Source organism: Perissodus microlepis, chromosome 1 (genome assembly GCF_051167445.1).
Source record: "Perissodus microlepis isolate ML-2025 ecotype Zambia chromosome 1, ASM5116744v1, whole genome shotgun sequence".
In the NCBI taxonomy this organism is placed as follows: Eukaryota; Metazoa; Chordata; class Actinopteri; order Cichliformes; family Cichlidae; genus Perissodus; species Perissodus microlepis.
This window is the reverse complement of record NC_140461.1, coordinates 39922881-39941364: the sequence shown is the minus strand read 5'-3', so window position 1 is coordinate 39941364 and position 18484 is coordinate 39922881. Positions and strand designations below refer to the sequence as shown.

Here is an 18484-nt window from a genome sequence, read left to right as displayed (position 1 = left end):
TATATATATATATATATATATATATATATATATATTGCTGCTACTAATAATGTATGTTAATGAAGCTTTTCTTTTTGGAGATATTTACGATTCCCAACCGCGAGTGAAACGTTTCCCTGTTTTTATCATGGAATTGAATGCAACATGCTTCTGGGGCTTTTTTCAGCACGATCTTTCGCTGAGCGCCCGCGCGTTAATGCTGTGCTGTTTGTATCCAAAAGACGTGTTCACACACACGGGGAAGGGCATGGTCATTTTGACACATTTCATGTAGACAGGGCTAATTAAATTCTGAAGGACCTCCACTTTTCATCGCAGTCACACGGTCGCGTCTCTGGTGCAGTTTCTTTGGAAACAGTTGCCTTTAGTCTCCGAGCTGTCCAAAGGATCGGTAGGTGGTAGCTCTCCGTCCAGCGTTTCCATGCAACAGCGCGGGCGGCTGTGAGGAATAGATGATGCAGCAGAGGGCCATGTTTCTGTAGATCTGGTAGGGTATCTGTGGAACCCTGAGCGCCTTCATATTTCCGATGGACCGTCAGAGGAAGCGGACGGATAGCTTGGACCAAAATGATAGCGCATTGGAGCTCGGTAAGAGATTTAACATTTTCGCTGGAATGAGTTTGATGATGATGAAATAAAGCTCTATTTTAAGGAGAAGACCTTTAAGCCATTTCAGTAGCTTTCGCTGTATTGTGGCTGTAGCTGGGCACACAGGCGCACTGATACAGAATCGATGGGGCTGTATGAGTGCTGCGCCATAGTCTCTAATCAGGTTGCTACATTAAGATGCTGATGGCTTTGAGTGCCGTAGACTTGATGCCCATTTAACTTGCACGCAGGCCTGCTAGTACCGAAGTGAACTCCTATTACTTTACCAGCCTTGACCTTTAAAGGGCTAGTTCAGATTTTGTAGTAGAGCTAATAAACAATATGCCATTTTCATTTGAATGGCTTCTCTGATTTAGCCCGCAGGTTCTCTGGGGCTAAATCACAGAATACTGAATACTTGCTTTGCATGTTTCTACCGACCAGAGCGTGACCACATACACAACGTTGCGTTGACACAGTGTCTTACTTTGTCTTGGTCCCTGTTAGCTCCTGAGAAAACTGCCTGGATCTTCAGCTACTGAAGGCTGCACTGGGCTCACCTGTTGATCTTTCCTTTTGTTTGTGAGGTCAGGTAGAGTGCTGTGGATTTCACAGCTTATTGGTAGGTTAAATTAGGTTGTGTGAAATCTGTGAATCAGAACAGACCGCATCAAAAAGTTTAATGTCAATCTCGAGGAGCACACTGTTTTTATCCTCATGGTCCGGTCACTGAATGAGATGTTCTCGAAAATATAGATTTCAACACTGTTTTGTGCAGTAAATGAATGTAATGTAACAAATGTATTTCCACATATTAACATAAAAATATGCATTTAATTTTAACATTTTAATTATAGAAATTTCCAAGCACATTATTCATACAGGAAATACAGAAATATTACATAAAATACTAGAAAGCTGTTGATGTGAAGGTGCACGCTTGTGGTATACACTGCTCAGGAATTCCTGATGTAGCATACAATGACCAATCCACCATGCCATACAAGCAACACCAGTTTCACCTCAGGCATTTCAGGCTCCTGAATATAAACAGGCAGTATTTGTTCTCTTATGGTATGCACACATTACTCGAGGTGTGTCTGTGTGAGCAGGCCAGGTAAGGTCAAGGAAAGTTAAAAAAAAAAGAAAAGAAAAGTTAAATCCTTAATAAAACAAACAAATTTTGAACTAACTGGGTTTTGAAGTACGCATGTTTTATACAGAATTGTAGAAAGGTGGTCATTTTGAAATGGCTCAGCATTCTGCCACTTATATCTTATTGTATCAGTATTAGTAAATTTTCGCTAATAGAAACTGACAAAGAGGGAAAACTCCCTAATACATACTTCCATGGCAAAGAGTATGTGCTCGCTCTTTGCCGTAAATGAGCACAACCTCTTAAGACACGAGGTTCTTTATATTTCTGTCAGAGAGAGTACTTTAGAATACTTTTAGATGAGGTACATCACTAGGGTTTTCAGTCATTTTCACAGAGTTGTGCGTCCACATTGAAACGTCCGAAAACGCTTACGTTCCAGTCCTGCGCATGCGTGAAACGCAAGAAGATTCAACCTGCCTCATTTCTGTCTGCTGCTTATTTACTTTCCAGCTCGTTGAAACATCGCGGCAAAATGTCGAAGAAAAGCATCGAGTTTTTTAAATGGACTAACAATGAGCTGGAGTTGTTGAGCCGAGAGCGCTTTCAAAACGCTGCGTTTTCCATCAGTGAAAACGCCGTCTCAGTGTGGACGGGAGGCCGAAACTGAGAGAAAAAGATGCATTTCCAAATGAAAACACATTATTGTGGACATAGCCATAAATAGTCTCTGGTTTCCGAAAACTTTGACTCCAGCTCCATATTTAGCACAGCACTGTGAGAGTGGCAACCCTCTTCTTGAATTTCAAGTTCTGTCTTCAAAAAGCCAAACATGGGGTGCATATATCTGTGATGTGCTCATAATAATGAAATAAAAATACATCATAGATTAAAAACGTAGATCGAATTACCGGTGTTCTTTTGAAATGTATATAGATTTGTATAAGCACGTTGGTGGGCTATAGAGAGCCCTTTATGAACGTGGTAAAGAACTGAACACTAGTATATTCAACTGAATATTACTTATTGATCAACAGACTGCTCTGCATATCATATTTAAAAACATTATACTTGTATTCATAATTACCATTGCTCATTAAAGAGAAAAACACATTTTTCTTATCTTCTTTTTGTTCTAGTAGACTCAGAGAATTTATAAGAGACGGCTTGTGTGTAGAATACTGTTGAATAAATATTAAGAACCTTTTCTGGAATCATTTCGTCATGATCATTCCTGGAATAGGCCTGGTATCGCTGTTTTGGATATCCAAAGACAGTGTCAACATCACCCATGGGAGTGGCTGTAGCTCAGGAGGTAAAGCCAGTCATCTACTGATTGGAAGGTTAGTGGTTCGACCCTGGCTCCTCGAGGCTGTATGCCAATTATCCTTGGGCAAGATACTAACCCCAAGTTGCTCTCCGATGCATCTATCGGAGTGTAAATGTGTATGACTGTTAGCTAGGAAGCACTAAGAAAGTGCTTGGGTGAATGTGGCATGTTGGATTGAGTGCTTTGAGTACTCCGGGACAGTAGAAAACCGCTATATTAGAATCAGTCCACTTACCATTAGATATCACCTAAATGGGGGATAAACAGAGGATATAACTCAGTGAGACGTGTCTGTCTGTAGGGGGGTTTCAGGGCTTTAGCTTTGTCTTTGATGAATCCTCAATATCAAATATTTGAAGATTGCACCTTAAAAAAAATCTTAAGTGTATTTTATAGCACAGTAACTTTCAAAGCTTTACACAATTGAGACAACTGATTCTAAATGCATTCCAGGATGCTTCATTCCGTTATCAGGGATATAGCAAGGTAACCAATCAGATGTCAGGGTCTGTTGATGAGCCACCGTGACAGGTTGGATTATTAAATGATATGAGCACTTTCTTGGGAAAGTGGTTTCATTTCAAAAGATGGTGTCAACACTGCTGATTATGTTCATTTTCAACAGTTTTAGTGAAATATCAGAGAATAGAGGTGGTGTCAGCAATGCAGAACAAAAATCAGCAGTGTGCAATACCACAACCTGCGGTGAGACAACAAAGGCAAGATTTCCTGAGACAGTTTGAAAAATCTACAAAATTCAGTAACTTGAATTAGTGGTAATAATAGAGCTGCGCCATTGTATTCTTATTGTTTACTGAGGCAGATTTAACAGGACTTTCTTTTTCAGGATTCATCAAAAGTGAAATGTTCAGCAGAAACATGATTTGTATTTTAAAAAGCTCTAAATGCATTTCTGATTTCCTCCTCAGATTCTAGCCCCCTATCATCTTGTGAGCACTCAAGCAGCCTGCAGCAGACGCATCCTACAATTATGAGTGCTGATTATGAGCCGGTCTCTAGTGAGGAGAAGAACCTGGACGTGGATTTTGTCACCATGGCAAAGAACAATGAGTCTATAGTAGGTATCTGCTATAAAGGTTTCCACAGGTCTCAGAAATACATAGAAACTGTATGATGTGAAGGAGGTGGCTGCAGGAATGTGTTTGCAACTGCTGTGCAATTGCAAATTTATAGCACCCTATCCTGTAAACGCAGGGAGGTGTAACACGCAGTGAGTGAAAAGAGGTGACTGAAGAAGAAATACTCAGTGCATCACGGGAATCCCCGGCAGCCTAGAGCTATTGCAGCATAACTAAGGGAGGATTCAGGGTCACCTGATCCAGTCCTAACTATATGCTGTAGTAAAAACGAAAGTTTGAAGCCTAATCTTACAAGGAGAGATAATGTCTGTCTCTCCACAGAAAAGGGCCCTGAACGCTGAAGGCTCTGCCTCCCATTGTACTTTTAAATATTCTAGGAACCAGGAGTGAAGCGCTCTCACACTATGAGGTCTTTCAGATAAGATGGGACTTCTTCTTTCAGCAAGACAAGGCCAAATCACACACTCAGGTTGTCAGCAGCAAAAGCTTGAATTAGCTATACCAAAGACTGATTGGAGTCGTTTGGACGTAGATGTTTGACCTGATGCATCATTTGCAATAATAATAATAATAATGAAGGGATGACTGATGTTTGCAGTTAATTGATAAAGAAAAAAAATCTATCATCAAAAATTTCCAAAGAACAGAAAACAAATGAAATAGAAAAAAAATTAAAAAAAATCAGATGAAACTAAAACAGAATAAGTAGACACAAGAACAAAAATTTAAAAAGGCCTGGAACTCAAATTTTAATGCAATCGTAGCATCCCAGGCTCGACAGTTACTAGAGTCAATATCTTTTTCTTAATTCATGTCCATGAAATCAGTCGAGCTTTTTTTACTCCACCCAGTGTTACCAATTAATGCTACACAGACACTCTTCACAATAAAAGCCAAAGAATCGAAAAATGTAGTCAGTATTATTATGACTAAAATAAGATGCCTTGGAGCTTGATTATTATTTCTCACTGTCAAGTAGGGCTGCCACGATTAGTCGACTAGTCACGATTACGTCGACTATCAAAATCGTCGACGACTGATTTAATAGTCGACGCGTCGTTTGAAGCTTTGTAAGATCCCAAAAGACGCAGGAATAAGTAGTAGGATTTAAGAGTGTAATAACGGACTGAAACAGAAGATGGCAGCACTGCATGTACAAGGATGCCAGCTGCCGTTAAACCCTGAAGAAGAAGAAGCTGTGTCCCAGAATTCATAGCGCAGCCCAGCTCAGTTTCCAACAATGGCGGCAGCTAGTTAGTTTTAATATTACTCTTATTATTCTTTCTGGGTCACAAAATAAACGTTTAACATATTTTCAGGCGAGAATGTAGCTGTGTAAACCTCAAATATCTGCTCAGTTTATCAAAACACCACATATTTTCAAAAGCGCTCCGACGTTTTCGGAGACGTCTGTTACCCACTAGCTCGATAGCTAGCCGGGGTTCAAGGGTCGCTAGAGCCGTGAGAACACCGGACTCCCGGCAAATCGTTTTCAAACCCACCGCCGTCTTTCACTACTCAGGTTAAATATATATAAGTCACTTAGATAACTTAAAAATGTTATTGTTTGGCTTTTTTCAGTATTTTATTTGTTCCTGAGTAAATCGGTTTGGCTGAGATTAAAGTTATAGTTTTTACACAGCTGAATAAACGTCAAGCAGACAGCTGATTATCAGAAGTGTGAGATGCTCGAGAATTTACTCCGGTGTCCTGTTAGATTTTAGATAGCAAGGAGTTTATTAAACTTCACCGAAACAATCTGCAAATTTCATTAAAATGTAATAAACTATCATCTTGTCTTTATTTTTAGTTAGCACCTTAAACACTTAAAGCTGTAAGCTAATGATAGTTATATAAGAGCAGATGCCGCTGGTGCAATAAGCTGTACGTTTTACGTCCAATGGATGATGATCTGATTAGTCGACTAATCGCAAAAATAATCGGTGACTAGTCGACTATCAAAATAATCGTTTGTGGCAGCCCTACTGTCAAGATTCTCCTAGTTTTAAGTTGAGTTGAATCCTGTACACGTATTCATAAAATACATGTAAAAGTATTCTAGAGTCAAATATGAAGCATCTGTCTGACAGCTAAAGCTTGCCTTAAATTGGGTCCTCTACTGTAAGGTAAAGACTCTACAATAATCTTGAGATCCCTCCTGAAGTGCTTCAGGTGACCTCAGTAGGTCACATGATAGGTGATGGTAACAACCCATGGCTAATGCGACGACTCGCACCACCTCTCCACACCTGTGACTATCCAGCTTTTGTTTTTAGAACTGAAGAAGCCTCTTGGCTGAGACATGAAATGTTTTCACAAACTTAGAGCAGCCAGTGATTACCTCAACGGTCTAAAGAAAAAAGATGGCAACTGGGCTTCTTTCAGTCAACAGTAGGCTTGCAACATATGTTACATTCCAGATGACCAACAGCCAGTTATTGCTAATCTATATGCAGAAGAATCTCTGTCAGTGTCTGTGTGCACAAGTCAGCAGAATAAAAAGGAAGTGTAATGCAGTGCTGTTTAACAGCTGCACTTCTATTCTCCTCTTCCACCTCTGAGCATGCTGAAGCCCTGGAGGAGAGCAGAACCACATTTCCTGGTGGCTTGGTGAGAAAAGAGATCCTTTTGGTCAGTGATGCATGGACTACTACATCCTCATGGGCCCTCAGAGAAGCAACCTCTGACCTATGCAGCTATGACTACTTCCTTTTAAGAGGGGGTGAACCAGAGTGTGTGTGCTTAATCAGCTCGTATGTGCACCATCTCCCTGTAATGCTTCCTATCGCAGACACGCACACACGGTTGCTGCACAGTGGAGTGGCTGCACACTTGAATGAAAAAAGTGCTCACAAAAGCTAAATCATTGTGAGTTTTATGATTCATTGTTGACCTACAGCTATGAAGAGAATTCACATGTATTCAACTGGATTTTGACATTTGACTAATCTGTGTAATCTAGTTCTATTCTACACTGTTTTATCTAGTAATATGCAAAAGTCTTGAGCCACCACTCTCTTTATACGTTGATAGAAAAATTGGAAATAGATGCACAGATTTATTGAAAAATGTGAAAATATACATGTAAATATAGTATATAAGGCAACACAGAGTTTAACAAGCTTGAATTAAAATCAGGTACGACTACATTTATTCTTCAACGCCTGAACTCTCTTGAGGCAGTTTTCTTCTGATCTAAGCAGTCTTTAGGAATAGGACAGCCTTCTTGAAGGACTTCTTTGGGTGTTTCTTGGTTCTGTTCTCTGTCAAGCGGATCCCAGACTTTGATTTAATGCACTGATGGTGTGTTTGTGATCATTGTCTTGCTGAAAAATTATCAGTTCTCAGACAGATTTTCATGAAATTTTATTTTTATTTATATAGTACCAAACCACAACAACAGTTAGCTCAGGGTGCTTTGTATTGTAAGTTTTAAGACTTTAAATATGCTTGAATAATTTTCCAACAGGACTATCTGTTATCTACTTTACCCTCCCTTCTCAGTACTCACCGCACCTATCAGTCTCCATCTTTGTTTGTATTCCCCCTCCCCCCACAGTGCATGCCACGTTATCGTCACTATTCACTTTAGATAAAGTTATTAAGTTAGCTAAAGAGTTGGGATGCTGTGTAAGACATAAATAAAGCTCAAATACAAAGGTTTGGACACCGTTTTGCATGTTTCCCTACTGTAGGGGTCTCTGCAAGCATACAGAGCTCTGAGAGGGTCCAAGATGACAACTTTGGAATTCTACTAGAAACAGTCGATCATATTTGTCAAACTGAATTCAGGGCAAACTACGCTAAATTAGCGTTTTTAGCTAACAGCTACAATAAGTATAAAAGTTAGTGTACGGCTATCATTTGTTAACATGACGCTTGTTCTTATACATGTAATACATTTATTACCAACCTGAGATTTTATCCGCTGGTCATTCGACATGACGAATGACTTCTGAAGTCTTAATTCAGCTCAAGATGCTGTAGATTCCCGTCAGTAACACTTTCGGTCCGCTAGTAAAACGTAGTTCTATTAATCTGAGCTCATTACTCTTGAACCGGAACCGGATGTAAGTCCCAAAAAACTGAATTTTGGAACTGAAACTGAATGGTGAGAAGTGAATCTGAAATTATTTGTGAGCTGTTTAAAGGATAAAATACAGTTTCAAAGCAAATGAATTCATTTTCAAAATATAAAATTAAATTTCAATTTAGTGATGATCATTTTCAAACCAATAAATTGAATTTCAAATTAGGCTAATTCATATTCAGTATTTAAAAGCATTTATTCAAGTTACAATTCAGATTCAATCCAAGCAATTCAAATTCGAATTTAACTTATTCAACTTCAGTTTCTGATGGCACAGATTTCTGCCCATACATTTTTCTGTGCTTCCACAAAATGACCTTTCTAAAACATAGTGACTTATAGAATTTAAAATGGGAGGCTATAACTATCAAAAGTTCCTTCCACCTCTCCTGTTCACTCCATGGTTGATTTCACTCTTCTCGAGTTAAAACAGAAGTGAAGGAACTAATTTCGTTGTTATTTTTAGTGTTAGACACGCGCGCACAAACTTACTGCTTTAGCCCTTTTTATCAAGTTTTTGACTGGATGTGTTTACCGGGCAAAGTTATTCCAGGGTCCTTCATTGAGAACATATTAAATCAGGAATAAACTGCTTCTAATTGGTGGATTCAAATGGAGTTCTCTCTGGTCTGTCTCTGCTGGACTGCATTACATCTAAATTCAAATTTTAATGTGGCCATGGCATAAAGACAGTCACACACTCTAACACCCATCTGAAAAACCTTCCATTTAGGTATTGGGGATTATCAGGGAAATTTTTGAGGGAAGAGGAGAGTAGGTTAATAAGAATGACAATTACACAATAATAGGATGATGGCTGGGCCTTCAAACTGGGGGGTGAGTAAGCGCATTCTAGGCAAAAGCTTTTAGCTGTCACCAATGACAGCACTGAGCCTATTTTCCTCCCATGCCATTTGTCAGACAGACTTGTTTTTTGTTTTTATTTTTTACACCAAAAACAGCTTTTTTTTTAAATAATTTAAATAAATGTCACAAATAAATCCCCCAAATCTCTCTTCAATTCAAGTAATTGAGAAGGTGGGAAGAAGCACCATTCAAAATTTCTCCTCAACTTGCTACTGTGTCTGCTTAATGCGCCTTATAATCTGGTGTGTCTTATGGTCCAAAAAAATACAGTATCTTCTACCTTCATTTACTTCATTTATGTCCAAAAGTCACAGTTTTTGTGCAATGGTTAGCATCTTCCTCTGCCTTTTGGGTGCTACTGCAGGTGCCTTCCCATATGGAAAGAAATAGTAAAAACTTACATGATTTACTCATGAAAGTGGCCACTTTCTCATTACTTTCATATATTGTTTTAGTAAGTATCCAAAACATACGAGTTTCATTTATATAATTTTTCAAGGGATCTTATATCTGTTTTCACTCTTGTATGCTTTTCATACAAGTTTCACACAAGACAGATACAAACTTTATAAGATTTATATACATCTTTTCCATTTCCTGGGTTTGACAGTGCAAAACGTTTCATTGACATTGTTGTGTTTGTTGGGGAGAAAACGTACAAACATAAAGTACAGCATTTCAGAATCACACTGCTAGCGATCGAAGATTTATGTCAATTCGACAAGCTGAATGCATTCTTTACGGCACGGCACAATACTGATCGACAATGGTCTCCAGCCAATCAGGATGCAGAACACAATGCGCTGTTAAAAAAAAAAAGAAAAGAAAAGAAAAAAAAAGCGTGCACAAACAAATCTGCGAAACAGCGAAGCCGCGAAAGGTGAAGCGTTACAGCGAGGTTTGGAGTCTTTAGTGAATAACTCCATGACTCTACAGGAAGTTGGCGACCTCTGTGCACTATGCGCCTCCGCTCTGTGATTTTACTTGGCCTACTATTTTGTGACTGAGTTGATGTCATTCCTAATTGCTTACACTTTGTTATAATACCACTAACAGTTGACTGTGTAAAATTTTGTAGCGAGGAAACTCCATGACTAGACTTGCTGCACAAGTGGCATTAACTGAGTACCAGCTGAGTGACCCATTCGTTCACAAATGTTTGTAGATGCAGTCTGCATGCATGGTGAACACCTAAATTCAGTTTGGATGGAAGACGTTACAAATAAATTAGGGTGGCTCAACACTTTTGTAGAATACTATAGTTATTGTTAATATGAAGCATTTTAAAAGGTTAATTTGGTCTGTCCATTAGTTCAGGATATCCAGGTGCTTTTTGCAGCATACAGAATAATTGAAGCTGCATTGTATCAGTTTTATATTACCGTATATCGAGCTAGTGAAAACAAATATGCAGATGCCATCCATTCTTGAAACCAAATGAATTATTTCAGTGACATTGCCTTTGACAAAGAATCATCTGTTGTGTGCTACATGTAAAAAAGCTTAACTTCACCCAGGCCTCTTCAAAGCTCATGTAGCTCGTGTGTAAACATGACTCCCAACAGCTACCTGTACTGTTTAGTATATCAACATTGGTCCTGTTTAAATAATAATATCTCAGTGAGGTTTTAAACATTGAAGGTTAAAACTGTTCAATGTGCCTGACTTGCATTAAAAATACAGAAGAGAAGAAAAATCATATCAAGAATGTCGTATATTATTGTGCAGATCCAAGAAGATTTTTCCTCTGATTTTATTGCATACATAATCAGTGATGATCAATGATACTCCCTGTAAGTGTGAAGTAGTTTAAACAAGACTTTGCATTTAATCATCAGTTGTTATTATTCTCTGGTTCCCTTCCACAGTGGGCGATTTGTCTTGTCTTCCTCCCCTCAGCCAGTTACAGCTCTGTGGCCCTTCCTGAGACTGGTTCTGCTGCAGGTTTCCTCCTGTTAATAGGGAGGTTTTCTCTCCCACTGTCACTAAACCGCTTGCTCAGGGGAGGAAGGGGGGTGTAATTGTTGGGGATTATTTTTTTTCTATTATTTTAGGGGCTTCACCTTACAGTACAAAATGCTTTGGTCCTATATAATGCTATATAAATACAATTTAATGGAAATGTTTTGAATCTCTGTCTTGCTTCCAGCCAATGAAGGATCTATGCTCAGACAAAGTACTTGGCCTGTACTTCTCTGATGGGGAGCGACGTGTGGACTATGTTCTGACTTACCATATCCAAAAGTCTGGCAGCACACGAAGACAGTCATCGAAGTTTGGGGATAACAACTTCATACGACGACTTCGGCGCAGCCGAGCGCCGCTACAAACAAAAGAAGACCCAGAGGTTGCCGCACAGGAGCATCAGACTGACTATCATGAGGATGACAAGCGCTTTAAACGGGATGAGTTTGAGGAAAACCTCCAGAAGACAGGGCTAGAACTGGAAAAGGATGAAGGGGTGAGAAGGGAGAGGGCTGGGGTGAGGGAAATTGTTTGATTAGGGTAATGTAATGATGACATTTTGATTTTAACATAATCCTGTTCGTTTTTGCTCAGGTTTATCCCTGCTCTCAGTTAATAACAGGACTGATTTGCTAACAAAAGGTCCTCTAAGCCAGGGGTCCCCAACCCACCACGGACTGGTTCATGTCCGACAGTATTTTCACAGACCGGCCTTTAAGGTGTCAGAGACAAATACAACAAAATAAAACCAGTACCGGTAACAAAAAAGAGAAGATTTATTCATAACACACAGGAAAAGTCCCAGGGAAACAGAGTTAACAATAAAAAACAATTTAAAACCCTGAAAACCATAAATTTCACACCCGAGCCTCAACTTTCGCGGCCCGGTACTAAACGACTCATGGACCGATAGCGGTCCGTGGCTCGGGGGTTGGGGACCGCTGCACTAAGCAGTATGCGCTGATTCTTGATAATCAGCTAATGGTGATGTTTCATTTCTTTTGCACTTCAGAAAACTATTAAGGAAGGAAATTCATACATGTGGTCAGCTGCTCCCGCACTCAATAAAAGGCAACAGTCACTCTATAATGAGTTGATCCAATAACGAATACAAAATATATTCATTAACAATAATTCAAAATAAAAACACACTTCCTCCTGAGGGTCCAAGTTCACCAACAATTGAGCTTGCCTTTTTATTTTATTTAGTCTGTGAATGTTCTTTTTGAAACAGCACCCCCAGCACAACATAGAGAAGCATACTGGGAACCATCGACTGTTGAACTCACTCCAGCAGATGTTAAGATACTAGCCTCCATAGGGAGGTCCTTCCTGTAGACAAGGTCGGTGTTAGGGGTGGGTTTTGATTATCGGTTTATCGATTAAAATTGATTCTAGCTTGGATAACGTGATATCGATTCATTAAAATCCTGAATCGATTTTTTTATATAAATGTATTTTGCCCTAAATGCCAGAATCTCAGGTTAAACCTCACAAAATTTCAACAACCACCAAACAGCTAAAACAGTAAATGAGAGCAGGAACACGGATTCTGCACAAAGACGTAAACACAAAGCGCCGACCTGCCGACGGATCAGAATCAGTGAGATGTCGGCTTTCTCACCCTCGGGGCTGAAAGCCGACAGCTCGCTGATTCTGATGTTTCGGCGGCTCCGCGCTTTGTGTTTACGTCCTTTTTGCGCTGATTCTGAAGCTGCAGGTTTTATCTCTCTCCAAACAATATTGACCGAACCAGCAGCAAAAGAAGATCCAAACTGCGCTTCACATAAACATCGTCATGAACTCACTCTGACTTTTGCTGTTTTGCTTCCACCAGGATAAAATCACACTTCATGCACAGCTCTCTCTCTCTCTCTCTCTCTCTCTCTCTCTCTCTGTACTTCAAGAACAGTTTCCCGTCTAAAAATCTGTTTTCTTCATAATTCGCTTGCTTGTTACGCACACGTCTATGGTTGTTTACAGGCTGTTGGCCGCTGTTTTTTTCCTTTTACTTACTTCCGAAAAGAAAACCTCATTTCTGCTGTTCAATACTGAACAAATTTAAAATTTAAAATTATGCAAAATTGCAAAACGCTCAGCTGTGTTTCTAATAGAACCTCTGTAACTTTGCTCTGCTTCACTTCAGCAGCATCAGGTAACGTTCATATGTTGATTAATGGTTTTCTTTCGTTTTTGATCTACTGCAGAATATTTTTATAAAATCCAGGCCAGGAAAATCACCTTCATGTTTTTCTGTTTTATCCTCAGCTACTTTGACACAAAGACATCTGCTGTGATGCTCACACCTTTGACAAAGTCCCACAAGTGTCAGCTTTTGTTTTTATAGATACAGAAAGAAATGATCTGAATTATAATATTTCTGACTGTCTGAGGCAAAATTTCCCCGATTCGAATCAAATTGAATTGAATCGAATCGTGGATCGAATCGATTCTAGAAATCAGTGATGATACCCAGCCCTAGTTGGTGTTTGGCTCACAGTCCAGTTTATTGTCTAGTAGGAACCCCAGATATTTAGAACGCGAGTATCTGTACAGATGAAGATACTCCAAATTGTCATTCCTGTGGCGTTCAAGAAGACGAGGACTTTGAAGTCGTTTTTTTGTTTTTGAAGCCCTTCAGTCTCAGATGCCATCTGATGGTTATGGGGCTGCAGTCGGCAACAGTAACCACCTTAATCTGAGTCGAGGATTGTCCAGTGTCTTGGCGGACAGCCAATTGGATCCTCCGGCTCAGGACTGGTGACATTTTCCACTTGACTTTTTCGTTCCATAACCCTCAGGATCATTTAAGAAATTCCAAATGACTGTCTTACTGCAACCCACCATCCCAGCAGTGATGGCACGCTGCAAGAGACCCTGCTTGTGCAGCTGAACAATCCGACAACGTTCAAGAGGGGAAAGTTTCTTTACCTGACAGAAAATGACAGTGAATCCAGATTTTTTGCACAGATTTACAGATTTGCCCTTTTAAAGGCATGTGGTCCTAAACTGTAAAACAGCAAAATATTTCAAAATAAATATTTTTCAAGGTAAAAGAGTGCAAATGCATTTATAAAAATAAAAGGAAGGAAGAAAGAAGGAAAATAAAAAAGGAAAATAAAATTAAAAAGATGTTTTTTCTACTGGGTTACACAGTCTCTCCTGCATTAAGTCCAGATGGGTGGGTGTTTGATGCTACAAAGCTGACTCGGAGCTGTAAAATCCTCCATGAGTATGTAGGGAACAGATTGCATTATTTAATTGTAATAATAATATAATAATATAGCTTCATAGTGATTACAGGACATCAGACTACTTGTTCTCATTGCTTAATAATGCAGTATAATCATATAGAAATAAAAAATCTGAAGTTGTGCGCTAATTGAGCATGTTGCCTGCCTGCAGCACTAAAGGACTCCGCGAGAGACGTCTGTCTTACCCTAGCAGCACCTGTCCCTGTCCTCCTCTTCAGTTCGCCTCAACATAAGCTCGTCATATTCTGTGATATGATTTACTCTGAGGTGTTTGATGAGGTCAGTGGTGTTGCCACAACACCTCACTGTCTTGACACATGTATCGCAAACCGCGTCTTGGCTGTTTGCGGAGGTAAAATACATCCACACAGGACTCCGTTTACGCTCAGCCATTGTTGTGATTGCGCACGCCAGGGGCTGCGACACATTTACACAACTGTGTTTTGCATATGACTATGAAAGGCAGAAGAGGAAGTAGTTCCTTCCAATTTAGATGATCCAGATGATATAGTTTCTTTCCACTGCGTTCCTTTTAATGGGAAAAACTACAAATTTACCCCAGAGTACTAAAATATCGATATTTTAATATGAGAATCAAGTCTAGAACATAAATAACTGGTATCTGAAGAATCTATATTTCAATATTGATCCGCACACCACTAGTCAACACACAAACAAAGACACAAAAATGATTGATTGATGTTTACATTACAGTATCAGCAGTGATTTAATAACTTTATGACCTCTGTGAAAATAATTTCCACATCATTTATTGTATATAATACAGCATTCAGGGCCTTTGTATCTTATCTTCTGTACCTTTACCACACGTTTGACTAGGTTTAGGTACTGTACAAACTCTACTGATTGAAATATACTGGACATTCAATGCTAAGATTCAGCATACCGTGTTCGGGGCTGGGATTGGATAAATTCATAAAACATCCAACTTTTATGTACTAATTTTCAAATTGCATTAATAAAGACAGGCATCACATAAAAAATAAAACTGCACATTATCCTCGATCATCATTTATGTGCAGAATGAATGTGTGCACTCACGTATTCAAATAAATTAACTTAAATAGTGCCATCTCCAGTCTTAGCAGACACGAGAGAACTGACAGCTATCCGGTCGTTAAGTCTGACGTCACTAGCTGTGTCTGGGCCTAAACTCCGCTGCAGGTCCATATATCAAACGATATAGACTAAAGTCTTTTCATCTTTAATAAAATGATCAGCGTTCTGCTCTACCAGGTGTAACAATTGAGTTTAACATCCAGAGATCCATGAAAACGGAATTTATGACATTTAACGGAGTTAGAAGTTAGCAGGAAGTTAGCTCGCTAGCTTCTATCTAAATACAATATAGCATGTCCTGACTGTGGGGTTTTGGAAACAGATTCAAACGTACAGCTCTGTTATCACTTCCAACATAAATGAAGACAGAAAACTAAACAGCAGTGACGTTTGTAGGGTTACTGAAGTTTGGCTAGCTGGTATATAATGATGTGCTACGTGACCGCTAGCGACACAGCTATGTTAGCATAATATAAACAAGCTAACTTTTTTTCCACTCGATAAAAGTTAACGTGAGTGTTCTCGGTGGTCAGGAACAAATGTAATCGCATGGCAGGATGCTGTAAAAGGACCAAACTTCAGCCAGGAGAACAACTGAGATAATCCATCCACAATACGAGGTTAGTCATTCATATACTGCTGCATGGGCTGGGCTGTAGTTACATCCTAAGGTTTTAAAAACTGAGCTTAAATAAATGATTAGCGGTAATAAAAGTCAAGGGAGGTCAACAGTGATCACTGACTGTTTTAGGAGCTTTTTGAGATTAAATAGAAGAAAATACAAAACATTAAACATGTTAACAACACAAAAGCCATATTAAACGCAGACTACTTTAGGCCCGGAAGTAGGATTCGTCACGTCATCACTTAACGACCGGATTATTTTAATCAGTGTTGGTTCAAGCTTTTATTCATGGAAAGCCCATTAGCTTACAAAAACGGTAGCTAGCTTGTACTAAAATATGAATACGTAATATTTTCACAAGCTAAAAAGATCTTAAAAGAGCGGGGCTACATGCGGTGATGCTAACTAACATTAGTCATGTTAGCACCTTACCTTCAACAGGCGCACAGTTCTCATTTCACTGCAAAGACGCTTCATTCTTCATATATCCGTGTTGGACAGAGTCTAAATGCCGAAGCAGAAAGACCTTTGCACAAGCACACACACTTCTTAGCTTCGCTGTGCAAAACTATGCGCACAAACAGGAGTGTAAAAAAAGGCAGGCAACAAGCCTGTCTGTCTAACCAATCAGAGACCTCCTTACATCGCACCGTGTGGCTAATTTGCATTGCTCCGGGATTTCTGAAATGAGATCCAGTCTTTAAGTGATAACGTGATGAATCCTGCTTCCGGGCCCAAACTACTCTGTGTTTAATGAGGCTTTTATGTTTTTTACATGTTTTAATGCTTTGTATCTTGTTCTATTTAATCTCAAAAAGCTCCTAAAAACAGTCAGTGATCACTGTCGGCCTCTCTCTGGTTTTATTACCGCTAATCATTTTAAAGCTCAGTTTTTAAAACCTTATGACGTAACTACAGCCCAGCCCATGCAGCACTATATTAATAGCTAACCTTGTACTGTGGATGGATTATCTCAGTTGTTCTCCCGATTGAAGTTTGGCCCATTTACAGTATCCTGCCATGCGATTGCATTTGTCCCGAACCTTCGGGAACCCTCACGTTAACTTTTATTGAGTGGAAAAAAAGTTATTGTTCATTCTCCAGCTTCACTGTTTATATTATGCAAACATAGCTGTGTTGCTAGCAATCACGTAGCGACACAGCTATGTTTGCCAAACTTCAGTAACCCTACCTATGTCACAGCTGTTTAGTTTTCTGTCTTCATTTATGTTGGAAGTGATAGTAGAGCTGTACGTCTTAATTTGTTTCAGAAATCTCTGTCAGAACACGGTATATCATGTTTACGTGGAAACTAGCGAGCTAACTTCCTGCTGACTTCTAACTCCGTTAAATTTCATAAATTCGGTTTTCATGGATGCCTGGATGTTAAACTTAATTGTTACACCTGGTAGAGCAGCAACGCTGATCATTTTGTTACAGATGAAAGAATTTAAACTGTTTTTAACTCTCAGTGATGCCGCAGTGATCGTGTGACTTGGGGACCTGCAGCTGAGTTTGGGCCCAGGCACGGCTAATCCAATAGTTATTAGTTAAAAAGTTAATTCACAGATTTGCTAATATAATAGCAAGTCTGTGAGCTAACAGGAAAGGGAAATGCATTTTCAAATGAGTGGAATCACCATTTTTAATGTGATAAATAAATGTTTGATTTTTGAATCCATTTACTTATTTACCTTTTAAATTGTATTTTTCTTTGTTTGTTTTGAAAATCAGTTTTTTTTAATTAGGAATTATAAACTGATTTTTGAAATGAGGTTTTTATTGAGAGTTTCATTGTTGATTTTAGAAATCCATTTTTAATATTGATTGATTGATTGGTAATTTATTTCAAACATGCAAACAATATACAGGTACATTTAAAAAAAAAAAAAAAAAAAATACTATCCAAAAAAAATTAATACATTTCAATATAACTACCGTTCTGATTAATTTACATGTTGAAAGAGAGTGGGAAGAAGTAAACACTTATTTAATCCTACCTCTTTGCCATAAATTATCAGTTAATATTTAGTCAGCTTCCTTACTGATATAATCTGTAATAAAAATAGTGAACAGATTTCTGATATACTATAATATCACATCATGTTTTTTTTTTGTTTTTTTTTTTAAATAGAGACATTCACTTAATTTCAATATTTTCCTTTTCTTTATAGTTCGAGAAGATCATATTTTTGTAACTCTTTTTGAACAGTTTTGTTTGTATGTTGCTTTAATTCCATATTCAGACTGTTCCACAGTTTCACTCCATGAACAGAAACACAAAAGCTTTTTCTTGTAGTATGTACCTTCCCTGTTTTGAAGTTACAAAAACCCCTTAAATTATAACTTCCTTCTTTCAAAAAAAACATACTCTGAATATTACCTGGCAGTTCTTTATTTTTTGCTTTGAATAGAATTTGTGCTGTCTGGAATTTCACTAGATCGACTGCAAAAATAGTGAGTTTGTATGTTCCCTATAACCTGCAATG

At 38.7% G+C, this 18484-nt stretch overlaps 1 protein-coding gene across 2 annotated transcripts in view; it reads left to right on the top strand.

The window, feature by feature from the left end:
- Window positions 1–18484, top strand: part of ano1a (anoctamin 1, calcium activated chloride channel a) — a 61145-nt gene that overhangs the window by 1431 nt on the left and 41230 nt on the right. The window contains exons 1-3 of one of the 2 annotated variants that reach the window (XM_084923547.1): window positions 146–588; window positions 3944–4092; window positions 11221–11532. In XM_084923547.1, coding sequence (XP_084779673.1) covers window positions 528–588; window positions 3944–4092; window positions 11221–11532 — 522 coding nt within the window. In that variant the 5' untranslated portion in view covers window positions 146–527. Of the gene's footprint in view, window positions 1–145; window positions 589–3943; window positions 4093–11220; window positions 11533–18484 lie in introns of those variants that run through there. The other variant, XM_084923556.1, reaches the window with a different exon arrangement.